Here is a 20,467-nt window from a genome sequence, read left to right on the forward strand (position 1 = left end):
GACCCCAGCGGTTCTTCCTGCGAGTCACACCTGCTGCATGGGTGGCAGTGAAGGTGAGGTTGAGTGTTACCAGTTCGATTTGGTGGGGGCTTACCTCCACGCACAGTCTCGGTTCTGGACTCCTGGATAGGGGATAGGGGTTGGACCTTATTCTTCTCTGGAGTTGCCTAGGGTTGAGGCGCCAGGCGGGTGAGGGGATACTCACAAACCCCCGGCTGAGCGCTGTGGTGTTGAAGTTTACCCCGATGGATGAGAGGGTCGTTCTCACCCTATCTCTCAGGCTGCTTGTACCCGCAACCTTGTCCTTTCGGTCATGACCCAGCTTTTCGGGTTACTATCCTTACGCCTGCGGGTGGTAGGGGGGAAACTCAGACTGTTGTATGTGCAGATGCACCGAACAGCAGTTCAGAGTATTCGGCCTTCTTGGAGACCCTGAATGGAGTCTGGCATGGGGCTCCAGTAGGGGACTCCATAGTTCTGCTGGGAGATTTAAATGCCCATGTGGGCAACGATGGAGACCTCGAGTGAGGTGTGATTCAAATCAAATCAATCTTTATTTATATGGGACTTTTCATACTTTTTACAGTAGCACAAAGTGCCTTACAGAAAATTAAAGCAAAACAAAAAACGAAACAAAACATGACCAACAAAGAAACACTATGAAAACACAAACCTCCCACACACAGAAATATACACACAAAGATACACAAAGATACCGACGGGGCAGAAGGGCTGCAGCCTCTGCTGTGTCTTCGTCCCTACCCTCACCTATGGTCATAACACACTGGTCTGGGAACGCCTCAGGAACCCACAGTTAGAGCTGGTTAATGTGGCCCGGGAAAGGGAAGTTTGGGGTCCCCTGCTAGAGCTGCTGCCCCCGAGACCCGATGCCTGATAAGCGGTTGAAGAGGAGTGAATGAGTGATTGATCCAGAATGATGTATCATTACACCCCTTCTAGTATCAGAGGGGACAATAATACATTTGTAATATACCCTCTTGAGTTGACAGCTTAACGCTTCACATCAACTGCAGATAGACTTTGACCAGTCCACAGTCTTTGTTTTGTGGAAAAATACACTCACTTTGGATGCACATTAGGTATCGATCTCTTAATGGTCTTCAGGTTTAACTCCTACGAGTGAATCTGAGAGACTTGATAAATAACGGCCTGAGTCTGTCTGTTTATTAACTTGTGTGTGTGTTTGTGTGCAGTATCCGACCAAACTGGTGTCATGTGCCGACCTGCTGACTGGTTAAGTGGTTGTCGTGCCTGTTGGCTGGCGGCCGGTTTGCTCTGTTTATTTGGATGCTGAGGGTGAATAAAAATATCCAAACACAATTACATGGCATTAGTTTAGCTGACAATAATGTGGGAGGGGAGATGGAGAGAGAGAGAAAGGGAGGAGGAGGACAGAGAGGGATAAAGGGATGCAGTGTTTCCCAGAGAAATATTCTGCTAGTGGGTGGAAATGGTGCAGGAATGTTGGTACTGGTGACAGTGTCCCAAGTGTAGATTGCGTTGAAAAGTGATGCATTTGTGTGATGTCTTATGGAAAATGTTTCTTCCTATTTTAGAATTATTTTAGTCTTACGAATACAAAGAGCTCTCGAAAATATATTTTTCAAAGATGTTTTTTTGTTTTGATGGCAAACACTCTCGTCTTGCACTTGAACTCAGCACAACAGCAGCAGACTATTTTAATTAATCACATCGCCAAGTGAGGTGAATGTGACTTGTACATATTGTTTTATACAGTTCTGAAATTAATAGAAACCAATATTTTGTAAGGTTGGCAGGAAAATTGTCTTTGTTACATAATTGTTAATGGGGATGGAGATTAATCACTAATAGCTGAAGTAGAGAAACAGCAGGATGAACGTTGATACAGAAACACAGATGGAGAGAAGAGAAAGAGAGAAAGAGAGGAGAAGGAAGATATACTGTATGCCATCTATTTTCATATTTGACATTCAACATTTGATGGTTCCAGTCTTTCTATGGGGATGTATTGGTGATGGGTGACAACTTATTTAACAAAAAAAGCCCAAAATTTTAAGTAGATGACTCAATAATGGAAATAAGTTAGTTGCAGGTCAGATTAAGGGCGCACTCACACTGTCCATCCGTACCGTGCCCCGTGTTTTAGGGTACTTGTCCCCCCCAGGCCGTTTGTACTCACACTACCTGGGCCTTGGCGAATGCTTCTTGCTGCCTATACGTCATCACGCCGTAACACGTCACACGCATTGATGACGTCATAGCGATGCGTTGCTTTGTTTACAAATCTTTCCATAGACCTCGGAGTTTTTGTGCGTCTTGTCGACTGTTTTTGAATCTTTTCATCGACCAAATCTGCAGTAAACACTCCACCTCCGCATCACACCAACGTGAACCTTTCGCCGCCATTGTTTTAAATGTCCGCGCATGGTCCGTCAGACGTCAGAACCGCCATAGGCCTCGTGCTCGTGCTCGTACATGTGCAAATGTGCTTTACAAAAGCCCACCTCTCCCAAACGATCCGTGGCCGGCAAGCTGGTGCGGTTGCACTCACACTGGTCAAACAAACTAGACTTTACCCGTGAAACGTGCTTGGGCACGGTACAGATGGACAGTGTAAGTGCGCCCTAAGAGGAAATGAAGGGCCAATAGTAAAATGATTACCCCCAAACTGTATGGTGTAATCATTCATCACAGTTTACAGACCCATTTCCTGCTTAAACTTTGACCTTCTGTACTTGCTGTAGTTGTGTGTACACAGTGTTCTTGTGCAGTCAAAATGAAAACTCAAGACACAATAAACCAGAGTTGTTCTTTGTCGCTTCCTTCACTTCGGAGGCTGTAGCTGTGAGACGTTGGTATGTGCCAGTCGCGTTTACCAGCTGATTGAACAGGGAAAATTTTTTACACACACACACACGTCAGACAGTATCCATGCTTAGTGTGTCAGCGAGGCAGTCTGTGATCTGCTGTGTAGGCGGTTTTGGAAGGGAAGATGAAATAAACTATCCCAGATACGAAACACCTGAACTCAGCATTTACAAAAAATAATTAACTGATCTGTTGGTTCAGGATTTAAGAGCCTGCTCACACTGTCCTCCCGGACCGCGACCCGGGCTTTAGGGTACTTGTCCCCCCTCCCTCTCCCCCCCGCGCCCCAGCCCCGTTTGTACTCACACTGCCAGGGCCGGCTAATGCTTCTTGCTGTCGATACGCCATCACGCCGTAACACGTCACACGCATTGATCGCGTGTGTGTGGCTTTGTTTACAAATCTTTCCACAGACCTCAGAGTTTTTGTGCGTCTTGTCGACTGTTTTTGAATATTTTCATCGACCAAATCTGCAGTAAACACTCCACCTCCGCATCACACCAACGTGAACCTTTCACCACCATTGTTGTTGTTGTTAAATGTCCGCGCATGGTCCGTCCTTCTATTTACATGTCCGAACAGGCGCACATAACGCTACCGCCGTAGGGCTCGTGCTCGTACACGTGCGCACGCTCGTGCTCGTACATGTGCAAACGGCTCCGCTAAAGCCCACCCCTTTCATAGCGTGGACGGCCAGCTGCCCGCAGTTGAGCGGGGAGCGGCTGCACTCACACTGCTTAAAGGTACTAGACTTTAGCTGAAAAAACGGTTTTGGCCGCGGCCAAAAGGACAGTGTGAGCACGCTCTAAGTCACATGTTCACCAGTCATGGTTGGAAAATAATCTTTTTTGTCAACTTGCCACTGTGTTTGTTCTACCAGCTAGAGATGCAGCTCTGACACCATCCGAATCTGCGTGTACTCTTTTAATAATCCACCTGCCATCCACCCAAACTAATTATGTTCTCCGCTTTTGACACCTGCATGGACACTCACTCCGCCTCTACCAGTCCCTGTATGAGCGCCAAACACTGTTCATGTGAATATTCAACAGTTATCTCCGCAATGGAGGTCCACTTATAGGGAGAATGAGCAGAACACAAGATCGTAGTGGCAACAACAAAAAATAATTCCAGCAGTCGGGTTGCCAAGTTTGTTGCAGAGTGTGTCAAGCGGCGAGCCTGTGCCATGTCAAGTGATGAATCACACAGGTTAACCACTCATTTCAACTAATCAATTATTAACCAATTAATTAATTTTACAACAGTATTTAACGTTAGCAAGATTTCAACTGGAAGTCTTTTTGAGTGGTGTGTAATTGATTAGCTAGCTAGCTCTCAACTAAAAAGGATTCCTGGTTTCTGTAGCCTAACAACAGACAACCCTGGCAACCCGCAATGCCGTCCGCTATTGGCTGCTACAATGTAAACAGAACCTGACAGAAAGTCATTGTCAAACCTGTCAATTTCTTTTAAAATATTAATTCCAGACTAAATATATATATGCTATTTTGAAAAGCAATATTTTGTCTTGTACCCCTCAAAACGGCCGTGGGTGTATTATTTTTAATGACAAATATAGCTTTTAATAAAGCCTGTGAATGTTTTCATGTGTCCAGGTCGTCGTTATCCTCAAAGCAATTTGAGTCAAAAGCAACTGGACTTGGTTATTTGTCTAGGAAATAAATAACAAATAATAACAAATAACCAAGTAAATAACAAATAACCAAGTCCAGTTGCTTTTGACTGAAATTGCTTTGAGGATAGCTTTTAATAAAGATTCTACATAATTAACCTTTAAGCTTCTGAAATAATAAGACCTGCTGTTCCTGGTATGTAAATTCACACACACGCATGCACACACACACACACACACACACACACACACACACACACACACACACACACACACATACACGTGTCTCTTGATGGGAACATCAACATAACTGCGATGTGTACATCACTACTTCCAGCCATTAAAATTGTTTCTTTTGGCGGGAGAGTGAAGCAATCTAGTAACGACTTGCATATTTAACCAGCGTTTGGCTAATTTGCAACCCTGTAACCAATGAATCTGTCATCACTCATTCACATATGAGCAGTCAGACAGTTGGCAGTCATTCTGCAGCGTTATGTCTTCATAACACTTCAGACTGAAGTGTGTCTTTACTGCGCTGGTTTTTCATCGTCAGCTGGGATTACTGTACTGAGAAAATGACTGGCTGTTGATGAACGTTGTCGCCTCAAAGCTCATATTTAGCCAGCCTTCTTACTATGGGCTTTTGCTGAATCACAGTTACTTATTTCCTCATTGACCACAGTTTGTTTCAGGGAAATGAAACAGACTTCCTGTATGATTCATGCTGTGAGGTTGAGGTGTTTAAAATTACTTTGGGAGATCAAACGCCGGCTGATGCTCACAACAACCTGTAACCGATAAAAAGGATACTGGGAGCTCCTCTGAGGACCTACTGGAAGGAGAACTGTCTTTTTCCTGTGCTCTGAAATGAAGAGATGGTGTAGTAGGTGCAAATGTTCTCACTGATGAGCAGCTTTTGAAAGGAACAAGTGTTGTTGAATGACTTGATGAAGTGCTAAAGTTCAGTCAGGTAATACATTTTTGTGCTTTTTGTAAAAATAAAAAACCTCCTGTTCCAATTCAGTGATCCCATTTAAAGGACCGAGGGGGTTGCACGAAGCTGTAGTGTTGTTTTACTTACCATTTCCTTGCTGTTCACTTAGGGCCCATCCACACGAGAATGCGTTTTCCTATAAACGCATATTTTTAATACCGGTTTGGTCGACCATCCACACGCAGCCGGCGTTATCGGAGCCTGAAAACGGTCTTTTCTGTCCCAAAGTGGGAAAATTTGAGAATGCCCCCCGTGGTGTTTTCGCCTGGACGGTGAAACCTCATACTTTGTTAACTATGCCGTCGTCTCCACACCTCGGACCGCTCACCTCTGCAGCGTCACATAACAACAACAGTACTGCTGCATGGAGAGAGACACAGACCCACAGACTGAACTGGACTCTGAGCGGCTGCATGAGAATGAATTAGGCCGACCACATATTTCTCCCTTTTCCCTGATGCTCTGAATAAGACGCTAAATTGGTCGCTAGTAGCTTTTAATAAATAAAGTTGCCAAGAAGGTCGCAAAAAGTAGCGAGACAGTGCCGCCTGTGAGTGCTCTGTGACGGGGAAGGGGCTCACAGCAGCACCTGTTGCACGGTGAGGACACTAACTACAGAGTGATTCATGCATCAGAGTCCAAAACACCACAAAGTCTCCAATAACATCAGAAACATTCGACAGATTTCTCTCCGGTGTTTATATTATGATTCTACACAACAGCGGAGCTCCGTCTCTTCTTCTCCGTGTGGGTGTATTTCTGTGGCAGTTACAGCGCCACACCCAGGCCCGGCATGTGTATTACAACGTTTTTAGCTGGTTTCACTGGTTTCGTGTGGACGCAGATATTTCTTGAGCAGAGTCCGAAACTTTTCAAGAACGGAGGGGAAAAAAGGACGTTTTCGATCTTGTGGACGTAGCCTCAGTTACTCTAGCTGGGTACTGTTAATTCTGTTAAACAAGCAGATGTTAAATCCTTTAATAAATACAGATGGCGTAGAGTTTCCAACAGTTAGTGAAACCATTTTTGATTACTGCAGTTGAATAACTCACAGTAAATACAGTCCAGCATCAACCAAAGTTGTCAACAGTCTCTCAGACGCAGTGAAATCTAGGTTTATTTTGTGTCAGTACAAACATGGCAGAAAGGCAGTGACACTCTACAGGCACTCTGCTCCAGAGATTATTCACACTAGCACTGCAAACCTAAAATTATCTACACATTAACCAGCAGGGCTGTATGGGTGAATATCCGAGTCAGTCAGACCACACATCAAACAGTTTACTCTGCCAGCTCCCTAGTACAAAGACTGGGTAATCTCAGAGTGAGCCCATTTGTGAATTACAGCCGCTTATTCTCTGGTCTTTCCACCGCAATGAATGGGGCATCTTGATGAGGTTTAAATTAGGCCGGCAGCGCAGCATAACGAACCTCATATGGTGAAGAAGAAGAAGAAGAAGAAGAAGGGTGATTTACAGAAACATGGCAATGAAAATGTCTAAGGGCGCTCTCACACTGTCCTTCCGCACCGGGCCAAAACTGTTTTTTCAGCTAAAGCCTAGTGCGTTTGAGCAGTGTGAGAGAGAGGTGGGCTTTTGTAAAGCGCGTTTCCACATGCACGAGCGCGCGCACGTGTACGAGCACGAGCACGATGTCTACAGCGGTTCTGACGTCATTTATGTGCGCCTGTTCGGAAATAGAAAATAGAAGGACGGACCATGCGCGGACATTTAACAACAACGACAACAACAATGGCGGCGAAAGGTTCACGTTGGTGTGATGTGGAGGTGGAGTGTTTACTGCAGATTTGGTCGATGAAAAGATTCAAAAACAGTCGACAAGACGCACAAAAACTCTGAGGTCTACAGAAAGATTTGTAAACAAAGCGACGCATCGCGATGACGTCAATCAATGTGTGTGACGTATTACGGCGTGATGACGTATAGGCAGCAAGAAGCATTTGCCCGAGGCCCAGGTAGTGTGAGTGAGAGGGAGAGGGGACAAGTACCCTAAAGCCCTGTGCACGGTGTGGAAGGACAGTGTGAGTGCGCCCTAAGTGGAGAGACGATGGGTTTCAGGAGAACCCTGGACCTGATTTTCCTCACGTTGTTGTGAAAATGGCTCGATCCGTAAGAATTGTGGTACGTTGTTTCTAGCGGCCTCTTTGGCGGTAAGATGTAGCTGCAGGCGAGTCTGTTATTTCAGAGCCCTCCGTCTTGTCACGGTCATTATGTGTTGACTTATTTCTTTTATTTTTTTGCTCTTTTGTAAACTTTATTGAGACACATTCACACACACACATACACACGTATTCCTATTTCACTTCTGCTCTTACTACAAGCCTGACTCAGAAGTTGGAAGTTCCAGATTTCTGATTACAAGTGAACGCAGCATAACCGGCGTATTTGCGTGCATCTATGAAGGGAATGACTCCACAGACACTCAGATTATAATACTCGGTAAAGCGGCAACAAGTGTTTTCATTAGTGGGTCATATGATCAATCACCACCATCTTAAAAGACAATTAAATAGATAAAAATATTGTGGAGTACAGATTTTGGTTTTAATAAGAGTGCGGAGGGAATCTTTGATCAAAGATGGACATCCAGAAATTGCTGAGAAAGGCTGTTTTTATTATTTATGCAAACAAAAAGTGCTACTAATTTTATTTGTGGGTTTCTATATGTAACTGGGTGTAACAGTATCAGTACGTTCTGAACAACTAAACCAGTAGTCTGCTGCTCAAAGGTCAATAAATGTGTGCGTGCGTACGTGCGTGTGTGCGTGCATGAGACACTAGGTATAAGTATGTGAGAGCCATATGTGAGGTATGTGACGCATGCTGTGTGAGTGTGTTGTTGCTGGGTGAAAATCTCTATAGTTAGGTCCCTCCCTCCCTGTCTCCAAGTTACCATGGGGACAGGAGGTAAATGTGTGTGTGTGTGTGTCTGTGTGTGTGTATAGCTATCATGATCTGTGAATTGGTAGCTTTTCGTAGCACACTGCAGTCGGATAAACACATCCAGTCTGTCTCGGCATCTCTCTCTCTCTCTCTATTTCTCTCTCTCTCTCTCTCTCTCTCTCTCTTCCTCGTCAGTCCATCCCTCCTCTCCTCAGTGTTCAGTCGGTGTCTCTCTCTCTGGTAGATCGACAGGGCTTTTGAGTCATGACGGAGAGTTGAGAGCTGATGAATGAAACTCCTGGAACGACAGAGAGACAGACAGACAGGCCTCAGGCATCCAGATCAGATCGCTAACTGTGTGTGTGGTTGTGTGTGAGTGTGTGGTGTAATTTATACCTGACTCTGTCTGTGTGTGTTCTTGCTTTAGGTTTATGTCTGTGTTTAAATGTTAGCTTTTAATCCTTGTGTTTGTCTATACATGTGCCTGATTTGTGTGTGCGTCTACACTTCATGTCTATGTCTCTGAATATGTAATTGATTTCAGCGTTTGTTTGTTTTTTAATGGTTTGTGAATAGAGCTGATGTGATTCTTGCTGTTTGTTTGTATTTTACTGTCTTTGTCTTTGTTGCCGTTGTCGTCTTCATGGATTTCTGCTTTGTTGATTGTGTCTACGTGCTTTTAAATGACATGAACTGTTGCTGTGCTGTCAGTATCATTGTATATTTCTGGACTGTAGAGCTACATTAATGTAGTTGGATTTAAACAACTACTGACATAGCTCTAATTACTGACAGTAGGAGAGTAGTGATACGTTCATTGTGAATCAAGGGCAGCACTGCAACAAAAACATTTCCTTTATTGACTACAGTTATTGAAGCCGTGTTTTGACAACCTGATGTCGACAGGCTAAATTGAAAGGCAGACAAGGAATATTTTGTACTTCTAAAACTTCCCCAGAGTCTATTAAAGCCTCTCCCCCGTCTTTTCGGTGTAAAGTCTATGGAACAAGCCACACTTTAATGCTTGGTGTGGCAAAGTTGGAGGCAAAAAGAAAATTGGCGTATATGCAGGGTGATGAAAGCCCCTTGGCGTCAGACCTAAGCCCAGTTCAGACCAAAGATTTGCAACTAGACAAGTTGAAACTTGGAATGAGTGTTGGTTGATGCACCAGACTGAAATGGATCAACAAGTATTAGATGCACGTCTAACACATTCATGGTTTACAGAGGATGAACTGACATTGGTGATCCCCTGATTTTGCATCCAGCTTCAACAATGCAGTCTGACATGTCTGTTGTTTTTGTGACATTGTAATTTCTTCACCTTCGTCGTTCTAACCTGCCATGTTTGTGTGTGTTTCAGTTCTACCTGCAGGACACTAAAAGCAGCAACGGGACGTTCATCAACAGCCAGAGGTTAAGTCGCGGCTCGGAGGAGAGCCCGCCCTGTGAGGTTCTCTCTGGTGACATCATTCAGTTTGGCGTCGACGTGACTGAGAACACACGCAAAGGTACATGCACATACAGTATGCGTGTCCACATTAAAATATTAGATTCCGGTGATGTTAGTACACAAACACTGCTAATATTGGACACATTTTATGGCATGTTGCACAAGATGCAGAATGGAAAGAGAAAAATGGTTACTGTGAGGGAGAACAGAGAGATGTTTTCCTTCCTCTACTAGCCTTGTAGCTGACAATGCACATGAAAAACGGTGAAATAAATGCACTTGACTAACCCTCAAGGGTACCTTAGGGCTTTTTTTGGTAAGGTCAGAGATACTGTTCGCATACAAAATGCAGAGCAGATATTGAGGTCAGATTTTCAGCTCCACTAAAACCCTTTTTTTATCCTGGAAACCTAATGTGCATTCAACCTGCAAAGAAACACAACACTGCCAAACCACTGAATTACATAGAATGACATGAGATAAAACTATGAATAAATTAATTTAAGTTGGAGCTAGTATCCAGATGTACAGCCGGGATGAAGAAAGACAATCATCAGGCTCTCCGCTATCTATTTCCATGTTGTTTGGGAACTGCTACCCTGTAGTGAAGAGTTGTGCGTTAACATGATGATTGTCTGTCTGTGTTTCTAGTCACCCATGGCTGCATCGTGTCAACAATCAAACTCTTCCTACCTGATGGGATGGAGGCACGCCGACGAAGCGAGTAAGCATTCTCATTGGTTAACACCATAAACTGTATATAAAGATGGATTACGCAGCTCCACTTCCTCCATCTGTGGAACAGTGAAGCTAAAATATCCGTATACAGGCGCCGCTATGTTGTAAATTTGCAACCATCGTCTGCGCAGTAGTGACCGGGCGGTAGGGTCACGTCATCGAAGTGACGTCCATACACCCGCCTGACCGAATGCAAGTCAATCCCTGCAGTTAATGATGTTTCACCCTGTTTTTATGGCATGAAGTAACTAATTCATGACACTTGAACAAACAGCAGTGTGATTAAAAAGTACCTAAAATGACAAAAACTATCTTTGAAAAATTTATATGAGGTGTACTTTGAGTTCTTACTTTCCCATGTCCCATCCAACCAATACTGCAGCTAGCGACTGGGGGGGTCTAATGCAAGTCTATAGTTTACACTGATCCATGAAGCTTTCATAACGATCACTCACATGTTTTGGTTGGTGGTTTTAACATCGTTACAAGGCTTGAATGAAAGATTGGTATCTGCTTGTTAATGGAACTGGTTTGAATAGAGCTGTGGTTACTGTAAATGAGGCTGTTACTACCTATCTGGTTGCTATTACACACATACACACACACACACACACACACACACACACAAACACATACATACATACACACACACACACGCACAGTTTGTGATTAGTGTCAGTCTAATTGTTGATGAGGACGCTCATTTTGTGAACAAGCTGTGAGGGAAACTGTGTGTGTGCATTCGTTCATGTTTTAATCTTTGTTATAACCATTTGAACCTATTGTTACTGTTGGACAAGTGCTCATTGGATGTTTACATAAGTTCATGCTGGGTGCTGAAGAATGAAGCATATTGTGTTTACAAATTATAGTACCATAAGAGTGTGTGTGCGTAGAGTTAAATGGGCCGTAGCAGACCAGCAGCTGACCCAGCATGGAGCTTCCTACTGTACTGGGAGTCCCACCTGACCTGTGATTGTGTCTGTGAGTTTTTAATTGGCTACTGCAGACTCAATGTGGAATCTATGTGTGATGCCTAGAGGCACAGTGCCATGATGGGGGCAGTGCCATCTGCTGCCCTGCTCCAGCTCTCAGTCTGGAAAACACAGACCAGCATCCTGATCTGCATCAATACAGACTAAAATTAAGAGTTCTTGGTCTACTCTGCTCAAAATACAGTGGGTTTATAGAACTTTTCCCACAAAAAAACAACAATATAAGAGTGCCACCAACCACCACAAATCCACATATGGCAATAACTCAAACGTCAAATGGGCGTGGTCTTTAATCGAGGGCAGCTCAGTGCAGCTCTGTCCGTAGAGTGCAGCTGGAGAGAGAGTGATGTGACGCTGAATCGGACAGATTTATTAATAGCTGAAGAATGTTTCTGCTCTTCGTGTGTAAAGCATCAGTCATCTGGAAATCCGCCAAATGCATCTTTACATACAGTCGCCCTCTGTGTGCCAGCAAAGCACCTGTATTAATACATTTAACCAAATCTGTGGCCTTAAAAACTCTGTAGTCGGAGCTCTCTCCAGCCACTTCCATTAGATTTTATATGATAAAACCTAGTGAACACACACATATCATTGTGTTTACCATCTAATTCAAAACACCTGTAGTGACATCACTGATGAGGGTGTGGCCAAAGCAGTTTAGGAAAATGTGCAGCCTCTCTGTGTTTCAGTGTGGAGACATTTTATTGTTATTAATGTGGTGACAACAAAAAAAGAGAGCAAGTTGTAAAAAAAAAAAGCTCTAACTCTTACTTTATAAAATAAATGTCTCATAGTTTCAGCACATGCAACTTTGTCTTCTCTCTGGTGAAATATAATTCTGCTAAGTTAAAATATAAATGTGAGATAATGAAGGCAAACCTGAAGTTGTAACGCCTCTAAAGTGTTTCAGGTTGAACCACAGTTGTTAATCTCCAGTCACAGTTTAGTTCATGACAATAGCTCTCCTTTGTTTCCCTTATCAGTCTGCAGTCACCTGCCATATTTCCTTAAAACACCCACACTCTCACACACACTCCTGGTGAAGTGGTTAGAGAGAGTGTTTCATTTGCAGAACCAGTGCGCTCTCCCAGGCTGAGCTTTTGAATGGCAGCTTGTAAATTGATAAACCCCGCCCCCTCATGCAATGCCAGGTTAGTTATCAGCACACCTTTAGCTTCCCACAGACCATAAAGGTGCAAGGACACAAGGTGCGGCGGTGAAGGACAGCCTCAGCTGAGAGGGGGGCTTGTTTCCTCACAGTGAGGGCCAGGAGAGGCGGAGCTACAGTAAATTGCACACATTGAAGGAATAAGCTCAGCTGCTTTGCACAGAGGAGGAGGAGGAGCATTCGCTTTACTCACACTTTGGAAAAGTATAAAGGAATCAGCTGCTCACTAGGAGAGAAAATGAGGTAAGAAGAAAGGATTCATTTTCTCACAGGAGCAGCTGAGTCAGGCTGAGATAAAGGCCGAGCAGTGAACTTTGTCCTGTGACAAATCCTCACCTGACACCAGAGACGGGGACACGAGTTTGAGACTTAAGTTGCACTTAAAAATTACGCTGAATGCAACGTCTGTGTGTTAAACTCAGCTGCACTGACTGCTAATGTTAGCTTTGTGTGAGGTTAACTTTTAGATTGCCGTTCTTTAAGTTACATATTTTTGAAAAGTGTTTGCTTTCTGGTGGTGGCTAACGCCGTTAAACCAGGAGAAAATGTTACAGGTTTATGTTTTTGACTATGTAACGTTAATGTTACTGCGTTATTAGCTTTAAGCATTACACTGTGTTTGAGAGGCTGGAGGATCTTTTACTTATTTTACGGGAAGAGCTCAGTGAAGTTAAACATCCCTTTTTTCAGAGTGTCCTGAGACAGACGGAACGACTGATAACGTTTCTGACGAGAATAATGAGCTGCCGTTATAACATACATGACTATAATACAATTACAGTCAGAGCTCTCAAGTGTCACCCACTGAGCGAGACAATCCTGCATTTCGGCCTTTTATCACGCACTCCGGCCACAAATTGTATTTCTAAATTGCAATCACTAAATCCAATGAACTCTTATTCTTCGGTGTCACTTCTGAACAACTCCGCCAACTCAACGGTACGGAAGTAGCAGCTAGCATCTTTATTTTCACAACGCACTTCTGCCATGACCCGCCCCCGCCGGATTTTGATTGGTTGACGTGTGTGTGTTACGATTGCTGATATACGCCTAGTCTCTTACGTGACTGACATAAATAATAGCCCAGGCATGTGTTAAAAATTTCACACATAAGTCGCTCCAGGGTATAAGTCGTACCCCCGACAAAAACTGCAACTTATAATCCTAAAAAATACCGTAACCATGTTTTTGTCCTATTCATTATCAAAATACAGATTACTTAAAAAATACAGAAGCAGGTTTACTTATTGTGAATCTTTGTGTTAATTGCCTCATACATCTACAACCGACCGAAATGTGTTTTCTCAGGAGGGGGGCTGGAGTCTCCCTTAGAGAGAGGGGGAGAAGTTCAGCATCCGTGAGGAACTCGGAGTAGAGCCGCTGCTCCTTTGCGTTGAAAGGAGCCAGTTGAGGTGGTTCAGGATCATCTAGTAAGGATGAACCCTGGGTGCCTCCCTAGGGAGGTGTTCCAGGCACGTCCAGCTGGGAGGAGGCCTCGGGGAAGACCCAGGACCAGGTGGAGAGATTAGATCTCCACACTGGCCTGGGAACGCCTCAGGATCCCCCAGTTAGAGCTGGTTAATGTGACCCGGGAAAGGGAAGTTTGGGGTCCCCTGCTAAAGCTGCTGCCCCCACGACCTGACCCCGGATAAGAGGATGAAGATGAGATGAGATGAGATCTACAACCAAGGCAACCCTTGTATTGAGCCTAAATAAAATAGCATAAAATTGGCAAAATTCAGATTTTATATCAGGAACTATTGGATCAAAGAAGAGAACTAATCTGACAGGACGTCTGATGCAGCTTTTGGTGCTTGACTTGAGCAGCGACAGACGTTTTTCAGACAATGCTGAATGTGCGGGACAGGTCGAAATGATCTCTAGTGCGGGTTCATGAGTCCTGCATGGCAGGTCTGAGTCACTGTGTGATTGTAAAGCCTCTTGAGTGGAGCAGGGTACAGATGGAAACTACTGACAGTGTTTTCCATCATCAGTCTGCTGGACTTCATGCAAAACTGGGATGCCTTAGTTTAAGAGCTGTGAATTTGGGTCATGTTATGTGGAGTTTTCCCATTCTTTTAAAATGTGCACATGTGGAGGAGTGCTGGTCTTTCAGTCAGTGTTTGAGGACAAAGAAAAGTGATTTTCTGGATGCAGGCGGTCTGTAAACACCTGCTGAAGAGTTTTAATCTTAACTCAGTTTTCATGACACTGACAACAAAGATTTGCAGCCAAAGTTGGAAAAGTCTCCCTTAGAGAGAGGGGGAGAAGTTCAGCATCCATGAGGAACTCGGAGTAGAGCCGCTGCTCCTTTGCGTTGAAAGGAGCCAGTTGAGGTGGTTCAGGATCATCTGGTAAGGATGAACCCTGGGTGCCTCCCTAGGGAGGTGTTCCAGGCACGTCCAGCTGGGAGGAGGCCTTGGGGAAGACCCAGGACCAGGTGGAGAGATTAGATCTCCACACTGGCCTGGGAACGCCTCAGGATCCTCCAGTTAGAGCTGGTTAATGTGGCCCGGGAAAGGGAAGTTTGGGGTCCCCTGCTAAAGCTGCTGCCCCCGCGACCTGACCCCGGATAAGTGGCTGAAGATGAGATGAGATGAGATCTCTGTTTTGTAAAATACAGTGAAAAAGCACTGAAAAACCTTGCTTATGAGTGAAGCCCCGGGTCATACGTTGTCAAATTCCTACTGTGAATAATGGCTGTTTGATTTATGAACTAGCAAAAAAAAAAAAACTCATTATGGATATGAGGCCTCCTGCTGTGGTGATGCTGCCTGAGTGACAGCACTGCTGCAGGCAGCAGTGATAAATAATACAACATTATGCACAGTAAGTGCCATGGTGATGAGAATTAAAGCGCGACAGACGGCTGTGACTGAATGAATGTAGCAGAAACAAATTAGTGGAACCACGTAGTAGTGATGTAGTAGTAAGGACATTAAGTCCTCTTTAGGAAGACCCACCACAGGTGTAGCGGCAATCAGACACTGCTACAAAATAAACATTTAATCGCTATTATGCAGTGTAAATCTAGCACTTTAGAAATAGATAGTCTTGACTTATGTGTACTTTTTTAATTTAAAAGTGCAGCCAGTTTGCCTCTCCAGTTTTCAGTAACCTTTTGCAAAGTATACTGTGTGTAATTAGGATTTCTTCAACATTAATCAGCTCAGAGAAGTATTAGGGCGCACTCACACTGTCCTTCCGCACCGCGCCCCGGGCTTTAGGGTACTCGTCCCCCCTCCCTCTCCCCCCGCGCCCCAGGCCCGTTTGTACTCTCACTACCTGGGCCTCGTCATCGCGATGCGTCTCTTTGTTTACAAATCTTTCCATAGACCTCAGAGTTTTTGTGCGTCTTGTCGACTGTTTTTGAATATTTTCATCAACCAAATCTGCAATAAACACTCCACCTCCGCATCACACCAACGTGAACCTTTCGTCACCATTGTTGTTGTTGTAAGTGTCTGCGCATGGTCCCTCCTTCTAATTTCTATGTCCGAACAGGCGCACAGAAATGAAGTCAGAACCGTCGTAGGCATCGTGCTCGTGCTCGTACACGTGCGCGCGCTCGTACATGTGCAAACGTGCTCTACAAAAGACCACCTCTCTCAGACGGGCCGTGGACGGCCAGCTGATCGCAGTTATGCGCGGAGCGGGTGCACTCACACTGGTCAAACGCACTAGGCTTTACCCGGAAAAAACGGTTTTGGCCCGGTGCAGAAGGACAGTGTGAGTGCGCCCTTAAAGAAGACTACATAAACACATGTTAAGGAGAATTATTTCCTGGAGGATACTTGCAATTCTTGTGTGTGTCAGGTGATCGAGGGGCAGCACGGCTCATTGTAATGCAGCTCTGAAAACACAGCAGAGGGAAATCAGTGTCTGGTGTTGACTGTGATGGATGATGTTGCTCTGGAAGCAGAAACCCTGACTTCTCCAGAGAACCAGATCCCTTACCTAAGATCTGGCCTCAAGTACAAAGCAGCACTAATGAAAGTACTTCTCCTACTTGAACTCTTTATCTTCTGTCTACGTCTCTGTCTAAAATTCAGCTAAAACATACTTTACCTTTATTTGAGTTGGCTTCATCGCAGTTGTGTTGGTGTGTCTCTCTCTCGGTCTCTCTATTCTTCCTCAAGTAGAAACCTTATATGAGATTATAACCAGGATTGAGTCGCACCAGCTGTTTGTAAATCCATCCCTGTTTGTGTGTAAAGTCTTCCCTAAGTTTGTAACTATCACCAGCTTCTCTCAAACCAGTGATTTACTAAATCTGGTTGCATTGTTAAAACTTAAGGAATGTCTTGGTGAGTCAAAACCTTTATCTCATCTCATCTTCAGCCTCTTATCCGGGGTCGGGTCGTGGGGGCAGCAGCTTTAGCAGGGGACCCCAAACTTCCCTTTCCCGGGCCACATTAACCAGCTCTAACTGGTTGGTGCCCTTACCACATTGTGCCTCATATATTTATTGTAAATGTTAGACTAAGGGCGCACTCACACTGTCCTTCCGCACCCCGCCCCGGGCTTTAGGGCTATTGTCCCCCCTCCCTCTCCCCTCGCGCCCCAGGCCCGTTTGTGCTCACACTACCTGGGCCTCGCGCAAATGCTTCTTGCTGTCCATACGTCATCACGCCGTAACACGTCAACAGTAAACACTCCACCTCCGCATCACACCAACGTGAACCTTTCACCGCCATTGTTGTTGATAAATGTCCGCGCATGGTCCGTCCTTCTATTTTCTATGTCTGAACAGGCGCACATAAATGACGTCAGAACCGTCGTAGACATCGTGCTCGTGCTCGTACACGTGCGCACACTCGTGCTCGTACATGTGCAAACACGCGCTACAAAAGCCCACCTCTCTCAGACGGGCCGTGGACGGCCAGCTGGCCGCAGTTATGCGCGGAGTGGGTGCACTCACACTGGTCAAACGCACTAGGCTTTAGCTGAAAAACATGTTTTGGCCCGATGCGGAAGGACAGTGTGTGTGTGTGCCCTAAGTGACAGGCTGGCATGCATATTTATTATATCCGCAGGCACCCTACAGTGTCCGTTTGTCCAACCGCCCGTTCGCGCGCCCTTCTCACCTTTCTCACCCCTGACCCTTTTTCATGTCTGTTAAACGTAAGCTATATTAAGAATATTTTTGCCACTTTACCTTGCTGTCAGACAGCGCTCTCCTCCAGTTTCCAGAGAAGTTTCTCTCTCTCTCTTTCAGCTGTTCAGTCCCCCACAGTTCTTCTTCTGTATACTCTGGCTGTCTCCACAGTGAAAGGAATTTTGTCCTCGCTGTTATAATCACTTATTTTTTATTTTCTTGTATTTGATTATTCCATAAACCCTGGAAAGTTTGACTCACACAGTGGTGCAATACAGTGCTCATTGTTGCACTTATATGTAGTGCCAAAGGACCTTTCCTTTAGTAAGTGCAACAGTGTCGTGTTCTTGTCGACAGCAAGGTAAAGTGGTGAAAATACCCTAAATATAGCATACACATAAACTGATATAGATTTCTTTTAAGTGCCTTCTTTAAAATACTTCTTGCTGCACCCGTCCACAGCAGCTTCTGTGTGGGTACTCCTGCCTGCTTCTCCAAACTGGCAGCCAGCATGCTAACCATCGTCTACTGTAGGTAACACACTGACTACAGATAAGAACCTCCATCAACCACACTTCAAAAAAGCCAAACTATCCTGCCTTGAAATGCTTAAAAAGTGCTTGAATTTGACTTTGGAAAATATGTAGGAACCCTGGCCAAGGTTGAGCTTTAGACAGCTGGTGCAACTGGACTCTTAGGGTGCACTCACACTGTCCTTCCGCACCGCGCCCCGGGCTTTGGGGCACTTGTCCCCCCTCCCTCTCCCCCTGCACCCCAGGCCCGTTTGTACTCACACTGCCTGGGCCTCGCGCAAATGCTTCTTGCTGTCCATATGTCATCACGCTGTACCACCTCACACGCATTGATCGCGTGTGTGTGGCTTTGTTTACAAATCTTTCCATAGACCTCAGAGTTTTTGTGCGTCTTGTCGACTGTTTTTGAATATTTTCATCCGACCAAATCTGCAGTAAACACTCCACCTCCGCACCACACCAACGTGAACCTTTCACCGCCATTGTTGTTGTTGTTAAATGTCCGCGCATGGTCCGTCCTTCTTTTTCTATGTCCGAACAGGCGGAAATAAAATACGTCAGAACCGTCGTAGGCCTCATGCTCGTGCTAGTACACGTGCAAACGCGCTCTACAAAAGCCCGCCTCTCTCAGACGGGCTGTGGACGGCCAGCTGTCCGCAGTTATGCGCGGAGCGGTTGCACTCACACTGGTCAAACGCACTAGGCTTGACCCGAAAAACCTGTTTTGGCCCGGTGCAGAAGGACAGTGTGAGTGTGCCCTTAGATGTCGCTTCACACCAAGAAGGTTCTACAGCAGGTTAAAACGTGCATCCATGTTTTTACCCATGTACCTCAGGGTTTGCTCTGAGTAGACACATAACCTGCGCTTATGTAAATTGGGAAAGGATAAGCAAGGTAAATGGTGGACAATATAAAATCTAACAACTGCACAAGTTTTTCAAATATTTGAATATGAATATCGGAAATGCCAACATTTCCCTGTAGTGTAACAGTGTTTTTAACATGCACTTGTTTTATGAATTTACGCAGAGAAGGTGGTGTTTATGTCCTCATAGTTGTTGTAGCTGCTGCAGTCTCCCCCTCTCCTGTTACCAGGTAGTTACACATTAACAGAGTGGGATTTTACCTTCATTCCTGAACTCTGACTGTTTTCTGGATTATCTTCACCTCCACTAAAACAAACCTGTGTGACCTTGTGTTCCCGTTAGACACAATACATTGAATACATATCTAAATGGGAGGTCATGTTGGTTTAGGAAAGACACTGAAGGCGGACAGTGTAACTCTGTGTTGGTTTACTGCTCTGATGTGTTGTTTTTTAGTCATGCGTATCAGTCACACGGATCAAAATACCAAAAGAAGACAGCAACGTTTTAAAACTGTTTTAAAGCAACCATGCACGTACTGTCCTACCTGTGTACATTAAATTAATACGACCTACAGGATGGTGGTAAAAACTCTCCCTGTGACCATATTAACACATATAAGCACATTAAAACAACCGGCCTCTGGTACAGCGATGTGTTTGTGATGAAGAACTTTTTATGATGTATATCAATTTGTAAAGAATTTGGTTCAGATCTGTAGGATGAAGGCGAACTTGTCCTTCGTAAAGCTGCATTTCTGAAAACTGGCCTCAGGCTGCTCTGTATGAGCGACCTGTAACATCTGCCATCGACTTAAAGTACTTTTACGTTCCCCGTTCATGCTATTGCTTTACTGACTGACCTCAACACACAGATTTAACACACTTATCTGCTGGACTAATCCTTTAGCCTGGAGCCTTCAGTCAGTGTGTTATTTTTGTGCTTTCACTGCAGCGACCTCTTTGAAAATTATTCACAGGGTGCACTAAATGGCAGGAAAGGATTAACAGTGTATTCCTAAAGGGAAAAGCAGTTGAGTGAAGCTCATAATGTTTTGTTGAACTCTTTTTTTAGGCTGTACTTTAACAAGAGCTAAAGTGCACCATATTTTCTGCACTATAAGGTGCACCACATTATAAGGCGCATAGAACAGACGCTACAGTCGAGGCTGGGGTTACATTAAGGACCGCCTCTAAATTCATTGATGTT

At 44.7% G+C, this 20,467-nt stretch overlaps 1 protein-coding gene across 10 annotated transcripts in view; it reads left to right on the forward strand.

Annotated features, from left to right (window-relative positions):
* The window catches only part of slmapa (sarcolemma associated protein a), an 82,197-nt gene that overhangs the window by 21,952 nt on the left and 39,778 nt on the right, over window positions 1-20,467 (forward strand). For all 10 annotated transcript variants that reach the window (XM_083938996.1, XM_083938993.1, XM_083938990.1 and 7 more), the window contains exons 2-3: window positions 9,768-9,915; window positions 10,509-10,581. In XM_083938996.1, the coding sequence (XP_083795122.1) occupies window positions 9,768-9,915; window positions 10,509-10,581 (221 nt within the window). The remainder of the gene's footprint in view (window positions 1-9,767; window positions 9,916-10,508; window positions 10,582-20,467) is intronic.

This window comes from Echiichthys vipera, assembly GCF_963691815.1.
Source record: "Echiichthys vipera genome assembly, chromosome: X".
Taxonomy (NCBI): Eukaryota; Metazoa; Chordata; class Actinopteri; order Perciformes; family Trachinidae; genus Echiichthys; species Echiichthys vipera.